General features: G+C 41.2%; 1 protein-coding gene across 1 annotated transcript in view; it reads left to right on the top strand.

Moving 5' to 3' along the window:
• LOC126326121 (DNA-directed RNA polymerase, mitochondrial) overlaps positions 1–24,062 on the top strand; it is a 272,901-nt gene that overhangs the window by 159,673 nt on the left and 89,166 nt on the right. The window contains exons 15-18 of the mRNA XM_049995553.1: positions 4,779–5,000; positions 5,082–5,243; positions 20,859–20,972; positions 23,749–23,994. Coding sequence (XP_049851510.1) covers positions 4,779–5,000; positions 5,082–5,243; positions 20,859–20,972; positions 23,749–23,994 — 744 coding nt within the window. The remainder of the gene's footprint in view (positions 1–4,778; positions 5,001–5,081; positions 5,244–20,858; positions 20,973–23,748; positions 23,995–24,062) is intronic.

The raw sequence follows: 24,062 nt of genomic DNA, 5'->3' as shown, positions 1-24,062 counted from the left end.
AAACAGCAAAGGACTTGGAAGAGCAGTTGAACGGAATGGACAGTGTCTTGAAAGGAGGATATAAGATGAACATCAACAAAAGCAAAATGAGGATAATGGAATGTAGTCGAATTAAGTCAGGTGATGCTGAAGAAATTAGATTAGGAAATGAGACACTTACAGTAGTAAAGGAGTTTTGATATTTGGGGTGCAAAGTAACTGATGATGGTCGAAGTAGAGAGGATATAAAATGTAGACTGGCAATGGCAAGGAAAGCGTTTCTGAAGAAGAGAAATTTGTTAACATCGAGTATAGAGTTAAGTGTCAGAAAGTCGTTTCTGAAAGTATTTGTATGGAGCATAGCCATGTATGGAAGTGAAACATGGACGATAAATAGTTTGGACAAGAAGAGAATAGAAGCTTTCGAAATGTGGTGCTACAGAATAATGCTGAAGATTAGATGGGTAGATCACATAACTAATGAGGAGGTTTTGAATATAATTGGGCAGGAGAGGAGTTTGTGGCACAACTTGACAAGAAGGAGGGACCGGTTGGTAGGACATGTTCTGAGGCATCAAGGGATCACAAATTTAGCATTGGAGGGCAGCATGGAGGGTAAAAATCGTAGAGGGAGACCAAGAGATGAATACACTAAGCACATTCGGAAGGATGTAGGTTGCAGTAAGTACTGGGAGATGAAGAATCTTGCACAGGATGGGGTAGAATGGAGAGCTGCATCAAACCAGTCTCAGGACTGAAGACCACAACAACAACTGTGTCCTGGATGGCACAGTAGTTACTGTACCTGCCTAGAAAGCAGGAGATCCCGGTTTCAAATCCCAGTCCAGTACACATTTTTGCTCATTGCTGCTTATTTCACTTAATCTCACAAAGCAGTGATAGCAGTCATCCCCCTTCAATCTTACATGTAGTGTTTCACAGCTGCGTAATCTGCAGGAATGGACACAGAAGGAAAAGTCATATTAACAACCAGTGAACAGTAACAGTGTGTTATTTACTGGCAAAAGTCACTGTCCTGTGATTTCTTGCTGATTTCGAAAAACCTCAGAACGTTTGTTATATTTATATCACAAATTTATCCTAACAGTGTGCAACAGTAAATACCTACAAATAAGCCAATGGCCATCATTGTACAAAGTGAGACACCTAAGGTGGTAATCTCCAATATTTGTGGAACCGCTGCATTAATAATTTGTATTTTATGTCTTCTTTGAGAAACTGAATACATTCATTTTTAATTTTGGTGGATTCATTTTCCCTTACTTTGGTGAGGCCTCTTCTGTTGCATGAAATGAATATTCAGTACAAGTGAGAATATATATGTGTTTCAGACCACCAATGTTACCTCAGTAGAGTAAAGCAAAGTACATATGGGGAAATGAAAGCTGTGCATATTCAATTGGAGATACAGAGACAGCCTAAAAATTATTAAGATTATGGTAAACATATGTCCTCTTCTTCACCACGTCCATCAATACGTTCGTGTACACTTTTGAAGTTCGGTCTGTCTCACAGTTTTCCTCATTAACCACTTAGCAATATCTTCATCATCAATTTCTCCTCCTCCTGGAAGCTTGTGGGACATGTTTGTCAACTTATGATTGTGAAATGACTGGCTCATTGCTGTCACTCAGTCCCGGATCCATCCCTGATTTAATGGATGGCCACACTTTTCTTTAGCTCATGTTTGTGGTAGCACTCTCCACTTTATCCCATGCTTTGCCTACTTGGAAAACATCACGACTTCAGTTGATTGCTTTCCACACCTTCAGCATAGTCTTGGTAGTATCGTCTTCATATTCCTTCACCAAGGAGACAAGAAGTGTGTGTTGATAACATATTTTCTTCTTCATATTTTTTCTCACTGCTAGTACAAATGTTTTAGGGAACCACTGAGAGAATATTTCCCTGTCCATCCCCATTTTCTTCTGAGCACATTATTGCACTGTGTTGAAAACAGTGTTGATGTTGAGTTTTCTCAATTACCATGAGCAGTTGTTTTGACTCCCATTTGTGTTACAACATGCTCAGTTGCTGTCATGTCTTTGTATGAAGCAATTTCAAAATGATTGGAATTCATGATATCCAGTGATTTATGGCGCTATATAACAAGTTTGTTTATTTGGATAAAAGTGTATGGGCCTGAAGATAGCAAAATGAAATCCAAAATTGGTTGCTTTCAGAATAAAATAAAATATCTTAAAGCTTACGGCTCTTGTTGAAGTGTATTGACATTGAAGATTACTTACCACCCGATGTCCGCAGGCCATGATGGACCAACAGAGAATCTTAAATTTGTTGAAAGTTGTAAAGAAATAATTCAGAATATTATAATTACTAGTTATATAAATTGTGAAAGTGAAAAACCTTCATAATTGATCAGTATTATTAAAGATAAAGAACAATTTATAGGTTAAGAAAAACCTCTTGCGAATTACTTCAGATTTGCAAGGTGCAATTCAAATAAATAGACAATCTGCAGAGCTGTGTGTGACAGACTGGACTTCTGAGCTGCCCAGTTGAATCATATGAATCTAGCTTCCAGCAAAGAGCCATTTCTGTCCTCTGGCCACAGACGTGCCATTTGGAAGGGTTGAATTCAGTTACATAAAAAGGAGTCACATTTGACTTTCTTACTGCTTGAGTTGTCAAGGCTACTGCATTGAAATCACATCCTCAAGCACCAGTAGAATAAATAAGTGCTCTTAAAAGTTCCAACTATCTAATCTAATTAGGATTAATATTTAAAAAAAAAAAAATTATGTTAAATGTTTTATAAAATAATGTTTCTATTCATTCTTTTTGGTTTTATAATTTGCTTGTTATTTTTCCAGTATCCAGTTAGTGGATATTGAAATGAAACTGCTCTTAAGTGATTACTACGTATGTGATATTATCAGGACCAGTTCAAGGTCCACGTGACACAAGCCACTGTTTGGGGTGACAAACTGACAGGGACACCACAGGCATCACTCCTGTACAATTTCTATACAGGATGTTCCACAATTAATTGTGCCCACTTTTGATGTCAAGCTGGGAGGGTTGCCAGGGATTCCCAGGTGCAAGAATTGTGTACAGTGTGTGTCATAATAAGCATTTAAAAGTGACATGGGTGAAAGAGTACAAAGTTAAAGAGGAGGAGGTGGCACACCAAATGATAACCATTTTGTGTGGAAAAATGTTCTCAAACTGGCCTGTCTTTATCACTTATTATTTAACTGTTCATCCCTGTCCCCTCATGTGACACTACTGGACTGCAATATAAGACTAGTTATATGGAAAACTAAATTTTGTCATTGTGTGTATTTATTCCATTTTGATATTCCTCCTGTTCACTTTTAATTGGAAATGGATGCACAATCTATCTTTTCCATTCACTTGTAATGTTATGTTATTTCTGCCTGGCCTTTTTTCTCTCTTTGAAATGTGTATTTAATGTACATTGGATTTTTGCATGTCTTTATATTCTGTAATAGTATTCACCATTTATTGTTAATATCTAAATTTTAGCATTTCTTCGCCTGATTTTCAGTGCCACTCCTGAATTATTTCATTTTTATAGTTTATTAAAGTTGTTAATATTTTAATTAGGGAATAACAACTGTTTAATTTATGAGCATGGTTTGAAAAGTTTTCAAAACAGGATAGAAGAAAGTACTTACATCACCGAAACTTTTTTTTGTTTTTCAATGTAGTCTCCTTGTAGATTAATGCACTTGGTCTAATGATGTTCAAGTGCCTTCATCCCATTTCGAAAATGAGTGTCCTCCAGGTCTGCAAAATAATTGTAAACTACGGCTATCAATTCTTTGTTTAAAGTGAATCTTTGACCACCAAGCAAAATTTTCAGTTTTAGGTAGAGCTGGAAGTCTGACAGAGCCACATCAGGTGAATAAGGTGGATGTGGCGACAATTCATACCTTCGTTCATGTAATTTTTCCGTGGTGACGGCATATAGTTTTGACTCGGCGCCAAGTGTCATGGCACCCATCTTACAGATAAGCTTTTCATTTCTAATTCTTCAGTTAAAATGTGATATAACCTTTCATATCACGTCTTGAAACCGTGAGCAATTTTATGCACTTTCAATCGGTGATCCTCCATGAACATTTTGTGCACTTTTGCAATGATTTCTGGAGTAGTGATACATCTTGACTGACTACTGCGTGGATCATCATCTAAGCTCTCCCGACCAAATTTAAATTCATTTTTCCACTTGACAACAGTTGAATATGAAGGAGCAGAGTCCTCCAGTGTATTCTGGAAATTGGCATGAATGTCTTTTGCTTTCATACCTCTCTTTGCAAAATAATTAATCACTGTTCGCTATGTGGGAACAACAATAGAGCCACATCACCAACCAGCTTTCTTCCAAGAGCACTGTCGTGGCAAGTGTTTACAGGTGACAGTCCAATGAATATAACGTGAACAACTCATTGTGCTAATGCTGACTTCTTGTGATTATTCTGAGAACTTTTCAACCACCCTTGTATTGTGTTTGAAAATGCACTGGCATGAAGGTGGCAAATTTGGTTTCTATATAATTCCCACTTGGACAGGCACAGCTCAGCAATGTGTTCATCACACTTGAGAATGTAGGTCGTTTGAGCTGAAAAAGTATTATGGAGATTTTACAACGGCATTTAAATCTCACCCGAAAACAATTTCTACAGTTTGTGTTTTTAATAAATTTCTATTTTAATTAACCTTCCCATATTTTATTGTACAGTTTGTGAAAATTAACACTACTGCTTTTTTTTTTTAATTTTGCACCCAAGATTCTGGATGTAGTGATCAACGTTTTCAACAATGGTGGCTCAAAGAAGCTTGATATACCACTACCTCCTTCAGCTTGCCCTACACCAGATGCTGTAACACCAGAGATGACAAAAGTTGAGAGGTATGAAGTGTACCGGAAACGTATGTTACTGCGCCGACAGAAAGCAGAAATGTACAGCCTGTGGTGTGATGCCTTGTACAGACTGTCTCTTGCAAATCATGTAAGAACAAAGACATTTGGAAAATGGTAATATTTTATTGTATATTATATGTAGAAGATTTTCAATAAATGCTTTTTTCAGTTTCGTGATAAAATCTTCTGGTTACCACATAATATGGATTTCCGTGGAAGAGTGTACCCATGTCCTCCACATTTAAATCACTTGGGATCGGATATGGCTAGATCGCTGCTACAGTTTGCCAATGGACAACCACTGGGACCACATGGATTAAAGTGGCTGAAAGTGAGTTGTAATGATATTTTAACATTACTGAAGTCCAACTATTTCAAAGAATAATGATTTTGTGTATATTCCTCACATTTAAAACAAAAAAAGTTTTGCATTACCTCGGTTGCAAGAGCTCCAGAACCTGTACAGAAAATTGGAATAGAGATCAACATAAACATCATTTCCACTCCTTTTATTGCCCATGAAAACCACACATTGCATGTTGTACCATCATACAGTGAGACGTTCAGAGGTGGTGGTCCAGACTGCTGTACGTACTGGTACCTGAAATACGTCCTCTTGCATTGATGCATGCCTGTATTCGTTATGGCTTAATATCCACAAGTTCATCAACGCACTGTTGGTCCACATTATCCCACTCCTCAACGGCGGTTCGGCGTAGATCCCTCGGAATAGTTGGTGGGTCACGTCATCCATAAACAGCCCGTTTCAGTATATCCCAGGCATGTTCAATATTGTTCATTTCTGGAGAACATGCTGGCCACTCTAGTTAAGCAATGTATCCTGAAGGAAGTCATTCACAAGAAGTGAACCATGGGGGTGTGAATTGTCATCCACGAAGACGAATGCCTCACCAATATGCTGCCGATATGGTTCCACTATCAGTCGGAGGATGGCATTCGCGTATCATACAGCCGTTATGGCGCCTTCCATGACCACCAGGAGCACACATCACCCCACATAATGCCACCCCAAAACAGCTGGAACTTCCATCTTGGTGCACCTGCTGGACAGTGTGTCTAAGGTGCCTCCAAACACGTCTCCGACGATTGTCTGGTTGAAGGCATATGCAACACTCTTCCGTGAAGAGAATCTGAGCAGTCCATTTGGCATGTTGTTGGGCCCATCTGTACCACTCTGCATGGCATCGTGGTTGGAAAGATGGGCCTCGCCATGGACGTCTGGAGTGTAGTTGCGCATCATGCAGCCCATTGCGCACAGTTTGAGTGGTAACACGACTTCATATGGCTGCACAAAAAACATTATTCAACATGGTGGCTTTGCTGTCAGGGTTCCTCTGAGCCATAATCCATAGGTAGTGGTCATCCAATGCAGTAGTAGCCTTTGGGCGGCCTGAGCGAGGCATGTCATTGACAGTTCTTGTCTCTCTGCGTCTCTCCTCCATGTCCGAACAACATCGCTTTGGTTCATTTGGAGACGCCTGGACACTTGTGTTGTTGAGAGCCCTTCCTGGCATGAAGTAACAATGCAGACAACATTGAACCACGGTATTAACCATCTAGGCATGGTTGAACTATAGACAACATGAGCTGTGTACCTCCTTCCTGGTGGAACGACTGGAACTGATCGGGTGGAACGACTGGAACTGATCGGCTGTCGGACCCCCTCCATCTAATAGGCGCTGCTGATGCATGGTTGTTTACATCTTTGGACAGGTTTAGTGACATCTCTGAACAGTCAAAGGGACTGCATCTGTGATACAATCTCCACAGTCAATGTCTGTCTTCTGGAGTTCTGGGAAAACTGGGATGATGCAAAACTCTTTTTGATGTGTATATTTCATTATATTTGTTAAAAGCTCACCAGTGTAATTAATTTTCCTGGTGCTCTTAGACATTGTGACAAATGGCTTTGCTGAAATTTTATGATATTTTGATACTGACTGTGAATGGATTCAGTTTATCATGAGGTGATGGAAAATGTAGCAATGTGTAGACTAGGTGATAGCTTACGTAGTTTATTGGAAGCTAGCGTCTTCGCAACAAGCTATAACTACCCATCCTAACAGAGTGGACTTGTGAGAGTGCTTGCACATTGAACTCGAGTCATCATAGACAAGGCAGTTAAAGTACTGGACCTAATTTCAGGGGTGGGGTTCAAACCATCATGTAGATATTTAGGTGTAAGTTCTCCATGATTTCTGTAAACTGATTACAGTGAATATTTGGATGAGCCCTTCGACCCGGACTCAGTTGAGTTTTTTTCTCCATCTCATTGCTGTATGATCTTGTGCACTCTCTCTACTGATGATGTTGTTGACAGAAAGTCAGAACTTTAGTTTTACTACCTTCTTTCTTGAGCTAACTCTGATATGAAACGTTTGCAAGAAGTATTTAGTTACCTATGGAAAACTTTCCATCAGAATGGATTATTTGAGTAAGAGGTGCAATGTGCTTTTTGGCCTGCTTGAGTGAACAAGGAAGCATTCAAAAGAATCAGATTGTCTAAATAGACTGGTCATCTTGCCCTACATTGGCAGTGCTGTTTTAATGATTTCTAGAACACTTAAGAAAGATTAAACAATTTAAGAAAGATTAAACAATGAAAATGTTTATCTAACCTCATAGATCCTGTTATGGGCAGGGCAACTGACAAATCCACTAACTGCACTGCACACAGCTGCACAGCTGCAGGATAGTTGATGGCTTACAAAAACACAAAGAACCTTACTGCTGTTTCCTCCTTCTGGGACCTTGTTATCAAAGAGGCCAATCACATCCGCACAAGTAACTTTTTAGTTAACTGGCACACTGGATAAAATCTTCTCAGGGCATAGTATCCAACACTGACCATGTGAAAACCATGGAAATTGCAGATGATGACAATATAAAGGAAATTTAGAGAATAAGCTTTGAAGTTGACTGTGGAATGATTCAACTGCCACCAACATACATTTCATACAAGGGCCACGAAGATAAGCTAAGAGAAATTAAGGCACATATGGAGGATACAGACTCGTTTTTCTCTTGCTCGATTTGTGACTGACCCAAGAGAGTAAATGACTAATAGTGTTACATGGTACTGTACATCATATGGTTCATTTTGGAGTATATATGTTGATGTCGATGTATAAGAGAACAAGAGATGACTTTTGTGCCTTGGAAGGTGGGAGCCCGTCTTACAGATTATTATCACAGAGTGTGATATTCTCAAAATGCTATCACGTCAATGCTCTGCTGTGGTCATCCGCTAACATGTGTTGATGTCCTTTCCAGAATTCATCATTGCCCAAAGGTGACTAGGAGGTACTTTTATCACTCCAATTCAGTGCTCCAGAGGCTCAGAAACATGTCATTATTGTTTACAATTTACATTACTTACCACTAGGTATTGCCAACGTTTTTGACAAAATTACATCATTTAGTTGGTTTCCCAAAAGAAAGGGAACATGTATTTAAAGGATTTTATCTGAATTTTGTCATGCAGTTTCATCATCTCCCCCTCTCCCCCCCTCCCCCCCTCCCCCCCTCTCCCCCTCTCCCCCTCTCCCCCTCTCCCCCTCTCCCCCTCTCCCCCTCTCCCCCTCTCCCCCTCTCCCCCTCTCCCCCTCTCCCCCTCTCCCCCTCTCTCCCCCCTCTCCCCCTCTCTCCCCCCTCTCTCCCCCTCTCTCCCTCTCTCTCCCTCTCTCTCCCCCTCTCTCCCCCTCTCTCCCCCTCTCTCCCCCTCTCCCCCTCTCTCCCCCTCTCCCCCCTCTCCCCCTCTCTCCCCCTCTCCCCCTCTCCCCCTCTCTCCCCCTCTCTCTCCCCCTCTCTCTCCCCCCCTCTCTCCCCCTCTCTCTCCCCCTCTCTCTCCCCTCTCTCTCCCCCTCTCTCTCCCCCTCTCTCTCCCCCTCTCTCTCCCCCTCTCTCTCCCCCTCTCTCTCCCCCTCTCTCTCCCCCTCTCTCTCCCCCTCTCTCTCCCCCTCTCTCTCTCCCCCTCTCTCTCCCCTCTCTCTCCCCCTCTCTCCCCCCTCTCTCCCCCCTCTCTCCCCCTCTCTCTCCCCCCTCCCCCCTCTCCCTCTCTCTCCCCCCTCTCTCACCCCCCCTCTCCACCCTCTCTCCCCCTCTCTCTCCCCCTCTTTCTCCCCCTCTCTCTCCCCCTCTTTCTCCCCCCTCTTTCTCCCCCCTCTTTCTCCCCCCTCTCTCTCACCCCTCTCTCTCCCCCCTCTCTCCCCCCTCTCTCCCCCCTCTCTCCCCCCCTCTCTCCCCCCCTCTCTCCCCCCTCTCTCCCCCTCTCTCTCCCCCCTCTCTCTCCCCCCCTCTCCCCCCCTCTCTCCCCCCTCTCCCCCCTCTCCCCCTCTCTCCCCCTCTCCCCCTCTCTCTCCCCCTCTCTCTCCCCCCTCTCTCCCCCCTCTCTCCCCCCTCTCTCCCCCTCTCTCCCCCCTCTCTCTCCCCCCTCTCCCCCCTCTCTCTCCCCCCTCTCCCCCTCTCCCCCTCTCCCCCTCTCTCTCCCCCCTCTCCCCCTCTCCCCCCTCTCTCTCCCCCTCTTTCTCCCCCCTCTCTCCCCCTCTCTCCCCCTCTCTCTCCCCCTCTTTATCCCCCCTCTCTCCCACTCTCTCACCTCTCTCCCCCCTCTCTCCCCCTCTCTCTCCCCCCTCTCCCCCCCTCTCTCCCCCCTCTCCCCCTCTCCCCCTCTCTCTCCCCCCTCTCCCCCTCTTCCCCTCTCTCTCCCCCCTCTCTCCCCCCTCTCTCCCCCTCTCTCTCCCCCTCTCTCTCCCCCTCTTTATCCCCCCTCTCTCCCCTCTCCCCCCCCCTCTCTCCCCTCTCTCTCCCCCCTCTCTCCCCCCTCTCTCCCCTCTCTCTCCCCCCTCTCTCCCCCCTCTCTCCCCTCTCTCTCCCCCCTCTCTCCCCCCTCTCTCCCCCCTCTCTCCCCCCTCTCTCCCCCCTCTCTCCCCCCTCTCTCCCCCCTCTCTCCCCCCTATCTCCCCCTCTCTCCCCCTCTCTCCCCCTCTCTCCCCCCTCTCCCCCTCTCCCCCTCTCTCCCCCTCTCTCCCCCCTCTCTCCCCCCTCTCTCCCCCCTCTCTCCCCCCTCTCTCCCCCCTCTCGCCCCCCTCTCTCCCCCCTCTCGCCCCCCCTCTCGCCCCCCCTCTCGCCCCCCCTCTCTGCCCCCTCTCTTCCCCCCTCTCTCCCCCCTCTCTCCCCCCTCTCTCCCCCCTCTCGCCCCCCTCTCGCCCCCCTCTCGCCCCCCTCTCGCCCCCCTCTCGCCCCCCTCTCGCCCCCTCATGGCTGTCCTCTCTGTGTGAGAATATTTTCGAATTTTTTAGGTTGCAGAAGATTTATAATAATTCCATTATGGTGCACACATCTCAAGTTATTTGTTTCAGCCAGTTCTAAGTGAGAGCCTTGAGCACACTTTTGCAGATGTTTCTTGATTTGTGTGTGTGTGCTGCATGTAACCAAATGAATTATTGGCAAAAAGGAATAACTTTCTTCCTTCCTTATTTGTGAGACAGTGTATGCCATTTAGCACCCAGCATACTGCTGCTAATTAAGGAAAGACTAGTTTTTTAAAATTCTGATACTTTTAAAATGTAATAATTAAATCTGCAACAAAGCTCAATACATAATCATTTTCCTACACATATTGCTTCCTAACAAATGGTTCCTCCTGTCGCAACTCATCAATTTTACTGTTTGTTTACTGTTGTTACTGCCATTACTGTTTGTAGCAGAAGCTTGTCTTATTTGGTGATTACTGTATCCATTTTCCATGAAACACAGTTTTCCAATGGAACTCATGTTGTAGGCTTTTTTGGTTGAAAAGAACAAGGGCTCTTTGAGCTTGATCTTTGGATGTACAGAGTTCAGGTTAACTAAAATGTTACAGAATTCCATTTGCTCATACCAACACACCACAGTGGTATTTTGTTTGTATACATGAAGAAATAGGTTGAAATAGGTTGGCTTTATTGACAAGTTGAGAGCAGCTCCTTAGAATGCTCCATGAAGATATTGGTAACCACAAGTGACAAAGAGCTGCACATAACCACACCATCAGTTTCTTCATGCATTCTCCACCAAAGACAAAATAAGTAGATGTAAGTATATCTTTGAAGAGTTCATTCATGGGCATATTAAACTCTTGGGTGATTAACTGGAGAGTCTGTCATGTGCACTTTAGTGGAAAGTCACACAGTGTCAAAATTGAGTATCATGTCTCTGTTCAAGATTTGTAATTCTTGAAAATGTTGTGTGAAGTCAGTTGTAGTGCCATATATGATGATCACATTTCCCAGCAGCTGGAATGAAAACAATCACAGTGTATTTTGCCAGGTCTTAGGAGACACCAGGTTGCCGACTATGGTTCAGCAGGATTCCATCATGTATCTTCAGGAGACCATATAATCTTAGTGAAATCAAGCCATGAGGTCGAAGTCCTTTAATTATATTCTCAGGTAGTACAGGCTTTCAAGAAGAGCCAATATCTTTCTGAAAACTCATCTTGTAAAATTGATCAAAATCTTCTTGTAGGTTTTTATCTGTACTCAAAATGCAATGGACAAAAAACTATCATCAGTATTTCCTGTAAGCCATAGTCACCCTCAGCTGTGATAACTCTGTGAGTCTTTGCCATAAAAATATAAACAAAATATTATATTCATTGCCTGCAAACTGAGTGTCTCAGTAGGGAGGAGGATGGTAGATTAAAGTTTTATGTCCCATCCACAGTGAGGTCATTAGACACAGAGCAGAAGCTTGGTTAATAAAAGGATGGGGAAGGAAATTAACTGTGTCCTTTTCAAAGGAACCATACTGGCATTTGCTGAGAGCAATTGAGGGAAATCACAAAGAACATTAATCTGGATGGGCAGATGGGGATTTGAACCATCGTCCTCTTGAATGAGAGTTCAGTGTGCTAACCACTGCACCACCTCACTGAGTCTGTGTGTCTTCTTAGCTTGCATAGTCGAAAAACTTCTTTTATACTATTAAGATATTGCATCAGGCAAAAGCCTTGGTGTAGGAAATGCCATCAATCCACTCCCAGATATATGCAGTGACAGCACTTCCAGAAGTTCTTTTGCATTAACATTAATACTCTTTAACATCATAGCATGATTTCACTGAGATTATATGCCTTCAGAAAGGTACCCAAGAAAGGCATACTGGTGAAAATCATGGTCAAGTACCTGGTGTCTCCTAACTGTGACATGGCAAATATACCTCACAGCTGTTCTCAGTTGATTCTTTAGGAAGTGTGACTCCACAATTCCATCTCATGTGCCACTAAGCAACTTTCCTATGGAAATTCACAATCAGTTTGCTATAGAGAGTGCTTATAAGATCAAACCAAGAATGTGCCTGACCAAGACAACAGTCGATGAAAGTTCAGACGAGAAGTCGAAGTGAAGTGAGACTAGTGTGATGCACCAGTTGCCACGTGTATACTACTGCATTGTTGACACAAAAGCTATTTCCCACATTTTTTGATACAAATGAATATATTCTCCTGTGCTATATTATGATTATGGTATAAGGATCTTTGGAGCAAGCGGTGCGTGCGCTTTCGGAGCTCTGGCAAAAGTTAAGTGTTCAGTAATAGAATAATATTAAACTTAGTGTAAATTATAGTTTAGATAGTTAAATTAATGTCTGTGTTAGACTGTGTATTGAAGGTTTCGCGAATATTAGCGTATTTTACTCGTAAAGAAGATTTTACTTAACGGCTGGTTTTCGTCAGTTTTTGTTTACATTTGTAGGCGTAAATTTCGTGCGTGTGTAGACCTCTTATTATTACTTAACTTTGCGCCTATAATCTTAAATACTTCGTTGGTCAATAATTAAAGACTTTTTATCGTCGGATTGTAGATTATTCAAACTTATTTGTTCATAGACTTTCCATTTGGCGTTTGTTTACTTTCAGGTAACGATTGTTTAAATTCACGTAGCTCGTTAGATTACATCCATTGTAGGTTCATTATCTTACTGATTTAAGAATTTAGTTTGTTGTATTAAGAGATCATTGTTTAAATTTTATTACTGTTCATTGCCATGAGTACTAAGTGTGGAAGCTGCCGTAGGAAGATAGAATCGGGTGTGGTATGTGGGGGATGTGGGGGTGTTTTTCATTGGGGCTCATGTAGCGGGAAATTTGACGAGATTATGCTTTTGGCTCTCCCATGGAACTGTAGGTTCTGTTGTATAGAAAAAAGATTCGTACAACAGGAGGAAAAGATGAGTGCCCTTCAGGCTGAACTAGATTCGGTAACAACTGAATTAGCTAAGTTAAAGGGGGAAAAAGACTGCGGGAAATGGGAATTGGTAACAAGGAAATCGCGAAAAGGGACCAGCCATGTAGATGTTGTCGAAGTTCCAGTTATGAATAAATTCTCCTTGTTACCTGAAGTAGGAAGGGAGGAGCCAAAACAGGAGTAGTTGAAAGTAGGGTGCAGCAGACTACTAAAATTGGTAACAGCATTAGGTCGGGAAAATCTAGTAATAGGAAAAGAAAAGTCTTGCTGCTAGGTAGCAGTCAGGGGAGAAATTAGGAGCAGATTACCAGGTTACGAGTTTGTTTAAGCCAAGTGCTAGGCTTAGCTAGGTGATAGAAGACATAGGACCACTCTGTAGGGACTTTGACAAGAATGATGAGGTGATAGTAACAGGTGGGGCAGGAAACAGCCTGGCTAAGGATAGGAATTATGATATTAAGAGTGACCTGGATAAAATAGGAGCTGCAACAGGATGTACGAATGTGGGTTTTGTTGAGGTATTGCAGCGTTACGATCAGCCCTCGCTTAACCCTTCTGTGTGGCGAGTTAACAGAGAGTCGAGCGACCAGCTGCTGGACTGTGAAAAAACACACATTTATACAGTGCCTGTTGGTAGCATTGGGAGATGGGGATACACTTGACATGGCCTGCACCTAAATAGTCTAGGGAAGGATAGATTAGCTGATTTAATTGTAGGTCGTCTAAAGGGGGCCACTAGCACTCAAGGCAAAACCCCTGTGACCCGAAAGGGCATAGGGGCACCTTTTTTAGGTTGAACAAGATGTCCAGACAGGCAGCTCTTAAAGGTAAAAAAATAAGGTTCGAATAAAGGTAGAGGAAACAGTTGTGTTAATATATTTCACCAAAATATCAGGGGATTAAGGAACAAAATAGATGAACTAATAATTTGTTTTGAGAATATTAAAAATACAACAGAAGTTGATGTACTGTGCCTGTCTGAACATCATATAACTACACAAATAGAAAATGTAAATATTAATGGGTATAAACTAGCAACTTATTTTTGTAGAGACAATATGGAGAAAGGAGGAGCTGCCATTTATGTTAAGGGGGAACATGGTTTTAAAAACATAGAAACCGTAAAATTCTGTGTAGAACAGCACATTGAAGTATGCGCTTGTGAGCTTGAATTGGACAGTAGTAAATTCATAATTGTGACTGTGTATAGGTCCCCACTTGGAAATTTTCAAATGTTTCTTAAAAACCTAGATCTCTTGCTGCGTTATCTGTCAGAAAAAGGAAAACACATTATCATTTGTGGAGATTTTAATGTAGATTTTCTTAAACACTCAAGCAAGAAGAACGACCTTGAACTATTACTTTGCTCTTACAATCTGACATCAGTCATTGATTTTCCTACTCATATTGTACAAGACAGTAGCACCCTGATAGATAACATTTTCATAGACCAAGATAAATTAAAAGAAGTAAGCACCTATCCTATTAAGAACAGGCTTTCTGATCACGATGCACAGCTACTTTCAATTCATGACTTTGCTCCATACAGTAATGTGAAAAAAACAAACAAAATAATACGCCCAATTAACCATATAACAATTCAACAATTTAAAGAAAGCTTTAAACGGGTAGACTGGGAGGATGTTCATCGGGAACCTGATGCAAATGCTAAATTTAACTTATTCCATGATAAACTTGTGGGTATATTTGAAAGCAGTTTTCCTAAGAAATTAGTGAATCATAATTCAAGTAAACTCGATAAAAAACCATGGCTGACTAAAGGGATTAAAATTTCTTGTAGCCGGAAATGGGAACTATACCAAGACACTAGAATAAGTCGAGATGAAGAAAAGCTCAACCATTATAAGAAATATTGTAATATACTAAGGAAAGTTATAAAAAAATCCAGAAGTATGTGTATCAAGTCTGAGATTAGCACCTCTGATGACAAAGTTAAAACAATATGGAATATCGTTAAAAGGGAAACAGGGCAACCAAGGTCACAGGACAACAGTATTACTGTTAAGCACAATGAAAAGCTTATAAATGAAAAATCACAGGTTGAAAATATTTTTAATAATCATTTTATAAATGTAGTGGAAAATATAGGCACTAGCTGCTCACCAGATAGGGCAGAACTCTATATGAAAGAGGCATTTCCGGTGCAAACAAATGAAATTGAAATCCTACCCACCTCACCGTCTGAAATTAAGAAAATAATAAATTCACTTAAGAATAAAAACTCACATGGAACTGATGGTATCTCCAATAGAATACTAAAATCTTGTCCACACCTGATAAGTCGAGTTCTTAGCTACATATGTAATAGCTCACTGAATCAGGGAATATTTCCTGACAGATTGAAATATGCCATAGTTAAACCCTTGTATAAAAAAGGTGACAAGACAGACATAAACAATTATCGTCCTATTTCACTTCTGAAATCCTTCTCAAAAGTGTTTGAAAAAGTAATGTACTCAAGAGTAACTTTACACATCAGTGGGAATAACGTTTTAACAAAATGTCAGTTCGGTTTTCAGAAAGGTGTTTCAACAGATAGTGCTATACATGCTTTCACTGATCAAATTTTAAATGCTCTGGATAGTAGAACATCACCAATTGGGATTTTCTGTGATCTCTCTAAGGCTTTTGATTGTGTGGATCATGAAATCCTCTTAGATAAGCTGAAGTACTATGGAATGAATGGTTCAGTACACAGATGGTTCACTTCATATTTAACTGGTAGAATACAGAAGGTTGAAACAGTAAACCCACATAGTACACAAAGGGCATCAGATTATTCAGACTGGGGATGTATCAAGAATGGGGTACCACAGGGTTCTGTCTTGGGGGCCTTTATTGTTTTTAATATATGTTAATGACTTGCCTAATTATATTCATGAAGATGCAAACTTGGTTCTCTTTGCAGATGACACAAGTATTGTAATCAAGCCTAAAAAGCAAGAATCAGCTGAGGAAAATGCAAATAATGTTTTTCAAAGAGTTATTAGGTGGTTTTCCGCAAATGGACTTTCATTGAACTTTGAAAAAACACTGTACATACAGAGTTCAGTACAGGGAAAGGCATAACACCGGAAATAAATGTAGAGTGTGGGGGAAAATCTTTAGCTAAAGCAGATTGTTCAAAATTTCTGGGTGTCTGTATTGATCAGAATTTAAACTGGAAGACACACATTGACAATCTACTGAAACGATTGAGCTCAGCTACCTATGCTATTAGTGTCATTGCAAATTTTGGAGACAAGCATATCAGTAAGTTAGCTTACCATGCATATTTTCATTCGTTGCTTTCTTACGGAATCATCTTTTGGGGCAATTCATCACTAAGAAAGAACGTATTTATTGGACAAAAACGTGTTATCAGAATAATGTCTGGGGCTCATCCAAGATTATTTAAAGAATTAGGGATATTGCCAGTAGCTTCACAATATATATACAGCCTAATGAAATTTGTTGTTAGTAACCAAGATCACTTCAGAATTAATAGCACAGTCCACAGCTACAATACTAGGAGACAGGGTGACCTTCACTACCGTTCATTGAATTTGACATTGGCACAAAAGGGGGTGAATTATACTGCCACAAAGATTTTTGGTCACTTGCCAAACAATATCAAAAGTCTGACAGACAACCAATCGGCATTCAAAAGTAAGTTAAGGGAATTCCTGAATGACAACTCCTTCTACTCCATAGATGAATTTTTAGACATGGGCTAAAGAAATACAGTAAGTATTAACAATTGTACCATATATAAGACTAACAAAGATTATTTGGGATAAATGAATCTTTTGTACTTTGAAACGTTCCACATCATTACGAAAGAATCGTGTTCATAATCCATGGAACAAGTAATATAACTAACTAACTAACTAACTAACTAACTAACTATCTTGTAAGCTACACTGACTTCCTGACCAAGGAAGTCTCTAACGTAAGTAACCGCATCATGGAGCTCTGTTCAAGAATAACTCGTACTGTAATTATCAGATAAGGCACGCTTTTGGTCCTTGGCTGTTGCAGTGAATAAATGAGTCACCACAGAAAGAGCCACTACCATAGTTTTATAGCCCCCCTACTTTACGTTGGTCCAGTGTCCAGAAGAATTGACCGAATATTGAGAGGAATAATTTCAAGTGTATATTTTGCTCCTGTGCCAAATCACAAACGCTCCTTGGCACAACATCAAAATATGGAAACGAGGAGTATATTGCATCGCATAAATGCAGGAAGAAATACATTGTCCAAACAGTAGTAACAGTGTAAGAGAAATTGGATGAGTAAGTACTCCCACCACACTACTCCATCCCAACAAGTCAACTTTTCGAAGTACGTAATTGCATATAAATAAAATGTGCAGTACAAGAAAAAAAATTGTGGCTCAGGCCTCTTCCTATTGAGACAGCACCGAGGACATGAAAATCTGTCTTTCACGAAACTCGATCTTGTGGTACAACAGATACATCAGTTTTGTGGGCGTTGTCTTACTGAATTCTTATGATCTCTGTGCCAATACACTCCCTGCTGTTGGCTGCCAATGAGCAAGAGACCAGGCAGAACATCTGCCGTCGCACACTGGTGGTGTGGTGTATCCCATGACGTGGTCCATGAGTGAAGGTAACTGGACTGGTATATAAAGAGGAGACATGTGATTGCATCTAAGTACATTAGATCACCTTTTGATTGCAGCTTAGTAAGACTTCAAAATATGAAGCCACTTTGACATTCACATTGTGTATGACACCCATTTTTCTTTTCTGGTACTGTCTATCCAGCCAGTCTGTATGTTTTTTGTTAAGGGACATAAGAGACGTTCAGGTGTCTACGGTAATCCATTGCTTTCAATACACATTCCTTATTATTGTGTATAGTAGCAGATGAGCAGGTAAAGTACTTTTATTTTTTTGACCCTGATATGGATGCTGACTGATACCCATTATATGTGAATCAACATTTTGGGTGCCAAACAATGTAATAATGGAAACTAACAAATAATGATGCAGTATTTTGTGTACAAAAATTTGAAATATGGATCTAAAGTTTGAGTCTTTTGGTCCGTGGTAAGTGATATCAATTCAGTTGTTACTCTGTTACAATTTGTTTTTCCAGATGGTTAAGGAACTTTTCCCAGTAATGTGAACTGAACCATACACTGTCTCATAATATCCAACTTTTGCTCAGTGGGGAACATGGTTGGTGATCGTGCTGCACAAGGAAAAAATAAATGTGTTAGAGATAACACTGGGAAATGCATGAATTCTGTGGATGAGCACTGTCATGCTGGAAGAACACATATCTCTGACAATGAAATGACAAAATGATAATGATATTCATATGTCCTGCACATGTTAGTCCCTCTTCAATGAACACTAGAAGTGTAGGATAATTGTAGGATATAGCTTCTCATTCTTTGATTTACCCCATAATGTGAGGCCTGGTATGATCTAATAGTCACTGCCATCGTAATGGTACCATACTTGCAAATGATGTCATTTGTAATGCCTCCAGTTGTCGTTTGTTACATCAACCTAGGCTGCACATTGATGAAATGTGAAAGGAAGCCAGCTGATTGACAGCCATGTATGTAATCCACCTTCCAGGATATGATTTCATGCAATCAGCAATGACTAGTCATTTGACGTGACTGTTATGGCATCAGTTGTAAGCCATTATCAGTTGAAAATAGGATGCAAAACATAAGCACCTTCTTTGGACTGCCAAAACCAACATTGATACACAGCTGACTACTAAAATCTATCACAGTGATCATATCTTTTGAGAGGCCACCCAGATTCCCACAGGCCCACAATATAACTTTGTTGAAATGACATAATTCATAGTCATCAGTGCCATCGTGGCATGTTTACAGAGTTAGGTAGCACAGTCTGATGTCTGGAACAATTGCCCAGTATCAATAATTCAAATACATTTGTTAAGGGCACAGTGTATTCCTGCTCCGTGCGTAATTCCTCCTCTGTTCACAGCAAAGTACACGCTGGAACATTTAAAATAGCACACCAAGAGGGGGATCATTGGATTGAAATGAAATATAGTAGACATAACAATACAGCTGAGAGATTCACTTGATATCAAAATCAAGACATGCAAACAAATACAGTGAGTACAAGTAGACAAATACAGTGCAACATCAATAATGTGTTGGACCAAGTTTTGCTGTAATATATGCCACAACACAGTTCAGCATCAAGGTGGTTAGATGTCTGATGTCGTCCTGAGGCACAGTCTTCAACAGCTGCCTCCAGATCATTTACAGAATGACACAGCAGCATGTGGAGTTTCAGTTGCTCCCATATGGGCTCTATGGGGGACAAGTCTGGTGAACAGGCCAGCCATGGAAGAGACAGAATATGACATAGATAGCCTTGAGCAACTAGAGTTGTATGTGAACAAGCATTGTCGTGCGGTAAAAGTGCCTCTGGTAGACCACGTAGAAAATGTCCCACATGGAGTTGGAGATGACGCAAACATATTGCTAGCCCTTTAAGATTCCATGTACCACAATTGGAGGGAACTGCTTATGATGCCACGGACAATTATGTCATCTGTGCAGGCAGTGTGGTATGTGGCAGCATGGGTGGGACTGTACCTCCACACCCATAGGTGATTATCATCTATCCACAAAACAAATCAGGACTCATCACTAAACACCACATTTTACCAATCAGCGGCAGTCAGCATTCGGTCGTGGCACCATTGTAGATGGAGTTGCCAATGTGCTGGTGTTAATCGAAGTACATGACAAGAGGTTCTGGATTGCAAATTAACATTTGCAAGGCATTTGGAATGGTCCTTCGATCTTCTCGCCTTGTGATCTTACCGTTCACTCAGCCCTGGTATGGCACACTTGGGCGCCATCTTGTATCCACTGCTCTGTGAACGACGTGTGATGGAACACTCAGAACGATTGACCTGATGAGCCACATGGGGTGTTGACCAGACTGTGGTTTTGATGCCGATGGTTAGGCCTCACTCAAACAGGCTTAACTGTGAGAAATGTTGTTTAAAACTGCTACCTGGCATTCTGCATCTACTAACATCCTCCTCAAGTCAGAGTGTGATTGTCGTGTGTATGACTCATCCACTATGCACTGCTTAAATAGGATCTCCTCCCCGATTGCAGATCCCTTGCATGGTCTGTGGGCATGCGCATTGCTTCCAAACTTGGATCATTTGTAATTGGATATCTCTGTATTTATTTGCAAAGTTTCACGTTTGTACCTTTGTTTCATCTGAATGTGCTGTTTTCAATCTTCTTGAGGTGTATTGCTTTTAATGTATTCTGTTAATGTGCCATGAAAACATGATATTGATTTAGAGGCATTCACTATTCATTTTTACAAGTACATTATACTATGTTAACTTATGCGATAGTAGTTTGTACATCTTGTTCAGAGTTAGCTGTAAAAAATGTAGCATTATACTACATGTTTCTACATTTCTTATCGATTACATTTGACATGGGAATTGGCAAAACTAATTAAAATGCTGTATTTCTACAAACATTTTAATCAGAACTATGTAATATTTATTGATTTATTTTGTGTTTTGTTTAAAAATGTGTCTAAATCATCATTTGCATTATGTTTTAATAATTTGCTAATATTTATTTAAGAAAAACATTACTGATAGATATTTAAAGATATATATTATTTTAACAGATCCATTTAGTGAACTTGACAGCACTCAAGAAAAAAAATTCGCTTGATGAACGTCTTCAGTTTGCAAATGAAATTATGCCTGAAGTTCTGGATTCAGCTGATTATCCTCTAACTGTGAGTTAACTCATGTTTTTTTCTCTTTCATTTTTAATGCGTCAGAGCATAACTCTGAGGAAGCTTTAGTTTCTAATACGGTTAATAAGAAATCATTTTACATAATTGAAACTTCCTGGCAGATTAAAACTGTGTGCCCGACCGAGACTCGAACTCGGGACCTTTGCCTTTCACGGGCAAGTGCTCTACCATCTGAGGTACCGAAGCACGACTCACGCCCGGTCCTCACAGTTTCACTTCTGCCAGTATCTCGTCTCCTACCTTCCAAACTTTACAGAAGCTCTCCTGCGAAACTTGCAGAACTAGCACTCCTGAAAGAAAGGATATTGCGGAGACATGGCTTAGCCACAGCCTGGGGGATGTTTCCAGAATGAGATTTTCACTCTGCAGCGGAGTGTGCGCTGATATGAAACTTCCTGGCGGATTAAAACTGTGTGCCCGACCGAGACTCGAACTCGGGACCTTTGCCTTTCGCGGGCAAGTGCTCTACCATCTGAGCTACCGAAGCACGACTCACGCCCGGTCCTCACAGTTTCACTTCTGCCAGTATCTCGTCTCCTACCTTCCAAACTTTACAGAAGCTCTCCTGCGAAACTTGCAGAACTAGCACTCCTGAAAGAAAGGATATTGCGGAGACATGGCTTAGCCACAGCCTGGGGGATGTTTCCAGAATGAGATTTTCACTCTGCAGCGGAGTGTACGCTGATATGAAACTTCCTGGCAGATTAAAACTGTGTGCCCGACCGAGACTCGAACTCGGGACCTTTGCCTTTCGCGGGCAATATCCCTGTTTCTATGTTTAGAGTTTTTGTTTTTACTGTGCATTGATAACATCATCCAGCCATGCTGTTACGAAGCTATTTGTTCAAACTAATACAGGAGGCAGAGAACATAAAAACCATTATATTTAGTTATGGGATATCCGGTCCCTGATAGTGATTTCTGATGCTAGGGATGATTTACACATAAGGTATTTTAGCATGCTAATTACAGTAGTCGCATTCACAGGAACTGCTTGAATGCGCTACCATTGTCCTGCATGCATGCAGTACATTGTCGGATCATTGATTGTCATGTCTGTTTGAAGATTTGTGGCATGTTCGCAGTGGTGTCAGCAGTGGCACCAGTTATAGCAACAAGGTCTTCTTCTGTTTCCACAACAGTTTCGTACAGCAGCTGCTTTATTTACCCACAGAGGAAGAAATTCAGACATGTGAGATCAGGTGAAGTGGGTGGCCAAGCCATAGAGCCACATTGGCTGATCCATTGAGTCCTTAAAACGGCTCTCAAATGCTTCCTCACAGCAATGCTGAAATGGACTGGTGTCCCATTGTACTGAAGTACATCCTTCATATAAAATTCAGTAGTACAGTCTCTAGCAGTTCTGGCAACACATATTCCACAAAGATGCAATATCTCTGCCCATTGAGGCAAAGTGGGAGAATGTGTGGTCCAGTCAACCTATCACTGAAATTGTCGGCTCACACATCAAACTAGTATGAAGTCATGTACCTTGTGGATTCACATGTGGGCAAACTTGCAAATTGTGGGTATCGAAACAGCCTTCACGAGTAAACAAAACCAAGTTGGTGTACAGGACCTCGGTTGGAAATAAGGTGTGGAAGGCAGTCTGTTGTAAAAACTGTTGTGTGATCTGCACACATTGGGGAAAATCTTCAGGTGTTAGTGCTGTCACACACTGAATATGGAAAGGGTGAAGCTCTGGTTATGTAACACATTCCACACGAGTCTGTGCCTGATACCAAGGATATGTGCAGTACATCACATACTTGTAGATGTCATGTTTTTGTCTTCCAGTTCGGGAGTTTGCATTGTTAGATTCCTCCCTGTATCATGCATACTTGCATGGAAGACTGTTTCCCATAGCAGCTGACATGAACATTTTTTTTGTATTTTGGAACTTGTCAGTTGTAAAAACACTGTCAGTACTCTCTCACTGTAGCTCATCCATTTCCATTCAGACCCAGATACTAGATCCATGTCAGCCATTTCAGTATATATAAACTGCTCCATGTTCACTGTTATTGTCACAAGGCAGTAATGATTGCAACTGCATTTGTGTGCTTACAAGGAAGTCACAGATTTTGTCACAAGGCAGTGATGCTTATAATGAATCGGAATGATTCGAGCAGAGCTCAGAGCTAATCATCCATGTACACAGAGCAGTTTCGGATATCGATATACATTCCCTGTTAGTGTCACCAGCACAACAACTTACATCAGCACCACTAACAAAATGTCCACTAACGTTACAAATTTGTTTCCAAAACCATATGTTTCTTTTGGAAATATATTTGTTTTGATGTTCTCTACCTCCTGTACTAGCTTGAACAAATAGCTTCAGAACATCCTGTATATGCAGGTAACACAAGAAATTTCATGATTGTGTATGTTCTCTACATTTTAACGTAAAGGCCTTGTAACTGACCGCTATTTTTATTTACACAGAAACTGTACTACATATAACTCCTATTTTAACTTGTTGCAGAATGTATTTGTTGGATCCATTGCATTTTTATGGTCTTTTTGGCCCCTGTACATTGTTAGTTTTTATTGTTGGCAAGAAAGTGTAATATTTTTAGACTGGCATTATTCAGTCTAGAAAGTGCAGGAATCACATTACAAGAATGCTGTTGATTGGATTGTTGTTGATGCTATTTTTTGGTGGAATGATTTTCCAAGCTTGTTTAATAGTTTTATTTTTTGTATTTGAACATTATAGTTGGTGACTTGCAAGTAATTGTAATTGTAACAGGGTCGCATGTGGTGGGCTGAGTCAGAAGAACCATGGCAAACATTGGCTTGTTGTATGGAAATAGCAAAAGCTGTCCGCTCTCCTGATCCAGAGAAATACATCTGCCACTTTCCTGTGCACCAAGATGGTTCCTGCAATGGGCTACAACATTATGCTGCACTTGGTCGAGACACTGCTGGGGCTGAAAGTGTAAATCTCAGTCCTGCACAGCGACCACAGGATGTTTATGAATGTGTAGCTCAACTGGTAAGTGTTTAGTTTTGGCTTGTAAATATTGTAACTTACTCTGTTTTGAGGACGTAAATTTCTTGTAA

Source organism: Schistocerca gregaria, chromosome 2, assembly GCF_023897955.1.
Source record: "Schistocerca gregaria isolate iqSchGreg1 chromosome 2, iqSchGreg1.2, whole genome shotgun sequence".
Classification (NCBI taxonomy): Eukaryota; Metazoa; Arthropoda; class Insecta; order Orthoptera; family Acrididae; genus Schistocerca; species Schistocerca gregaria.
Note: the sequence above shows the minus strand (reverse complement) of the source record. Positions and strands in the feature narration are given on the sequence as shown.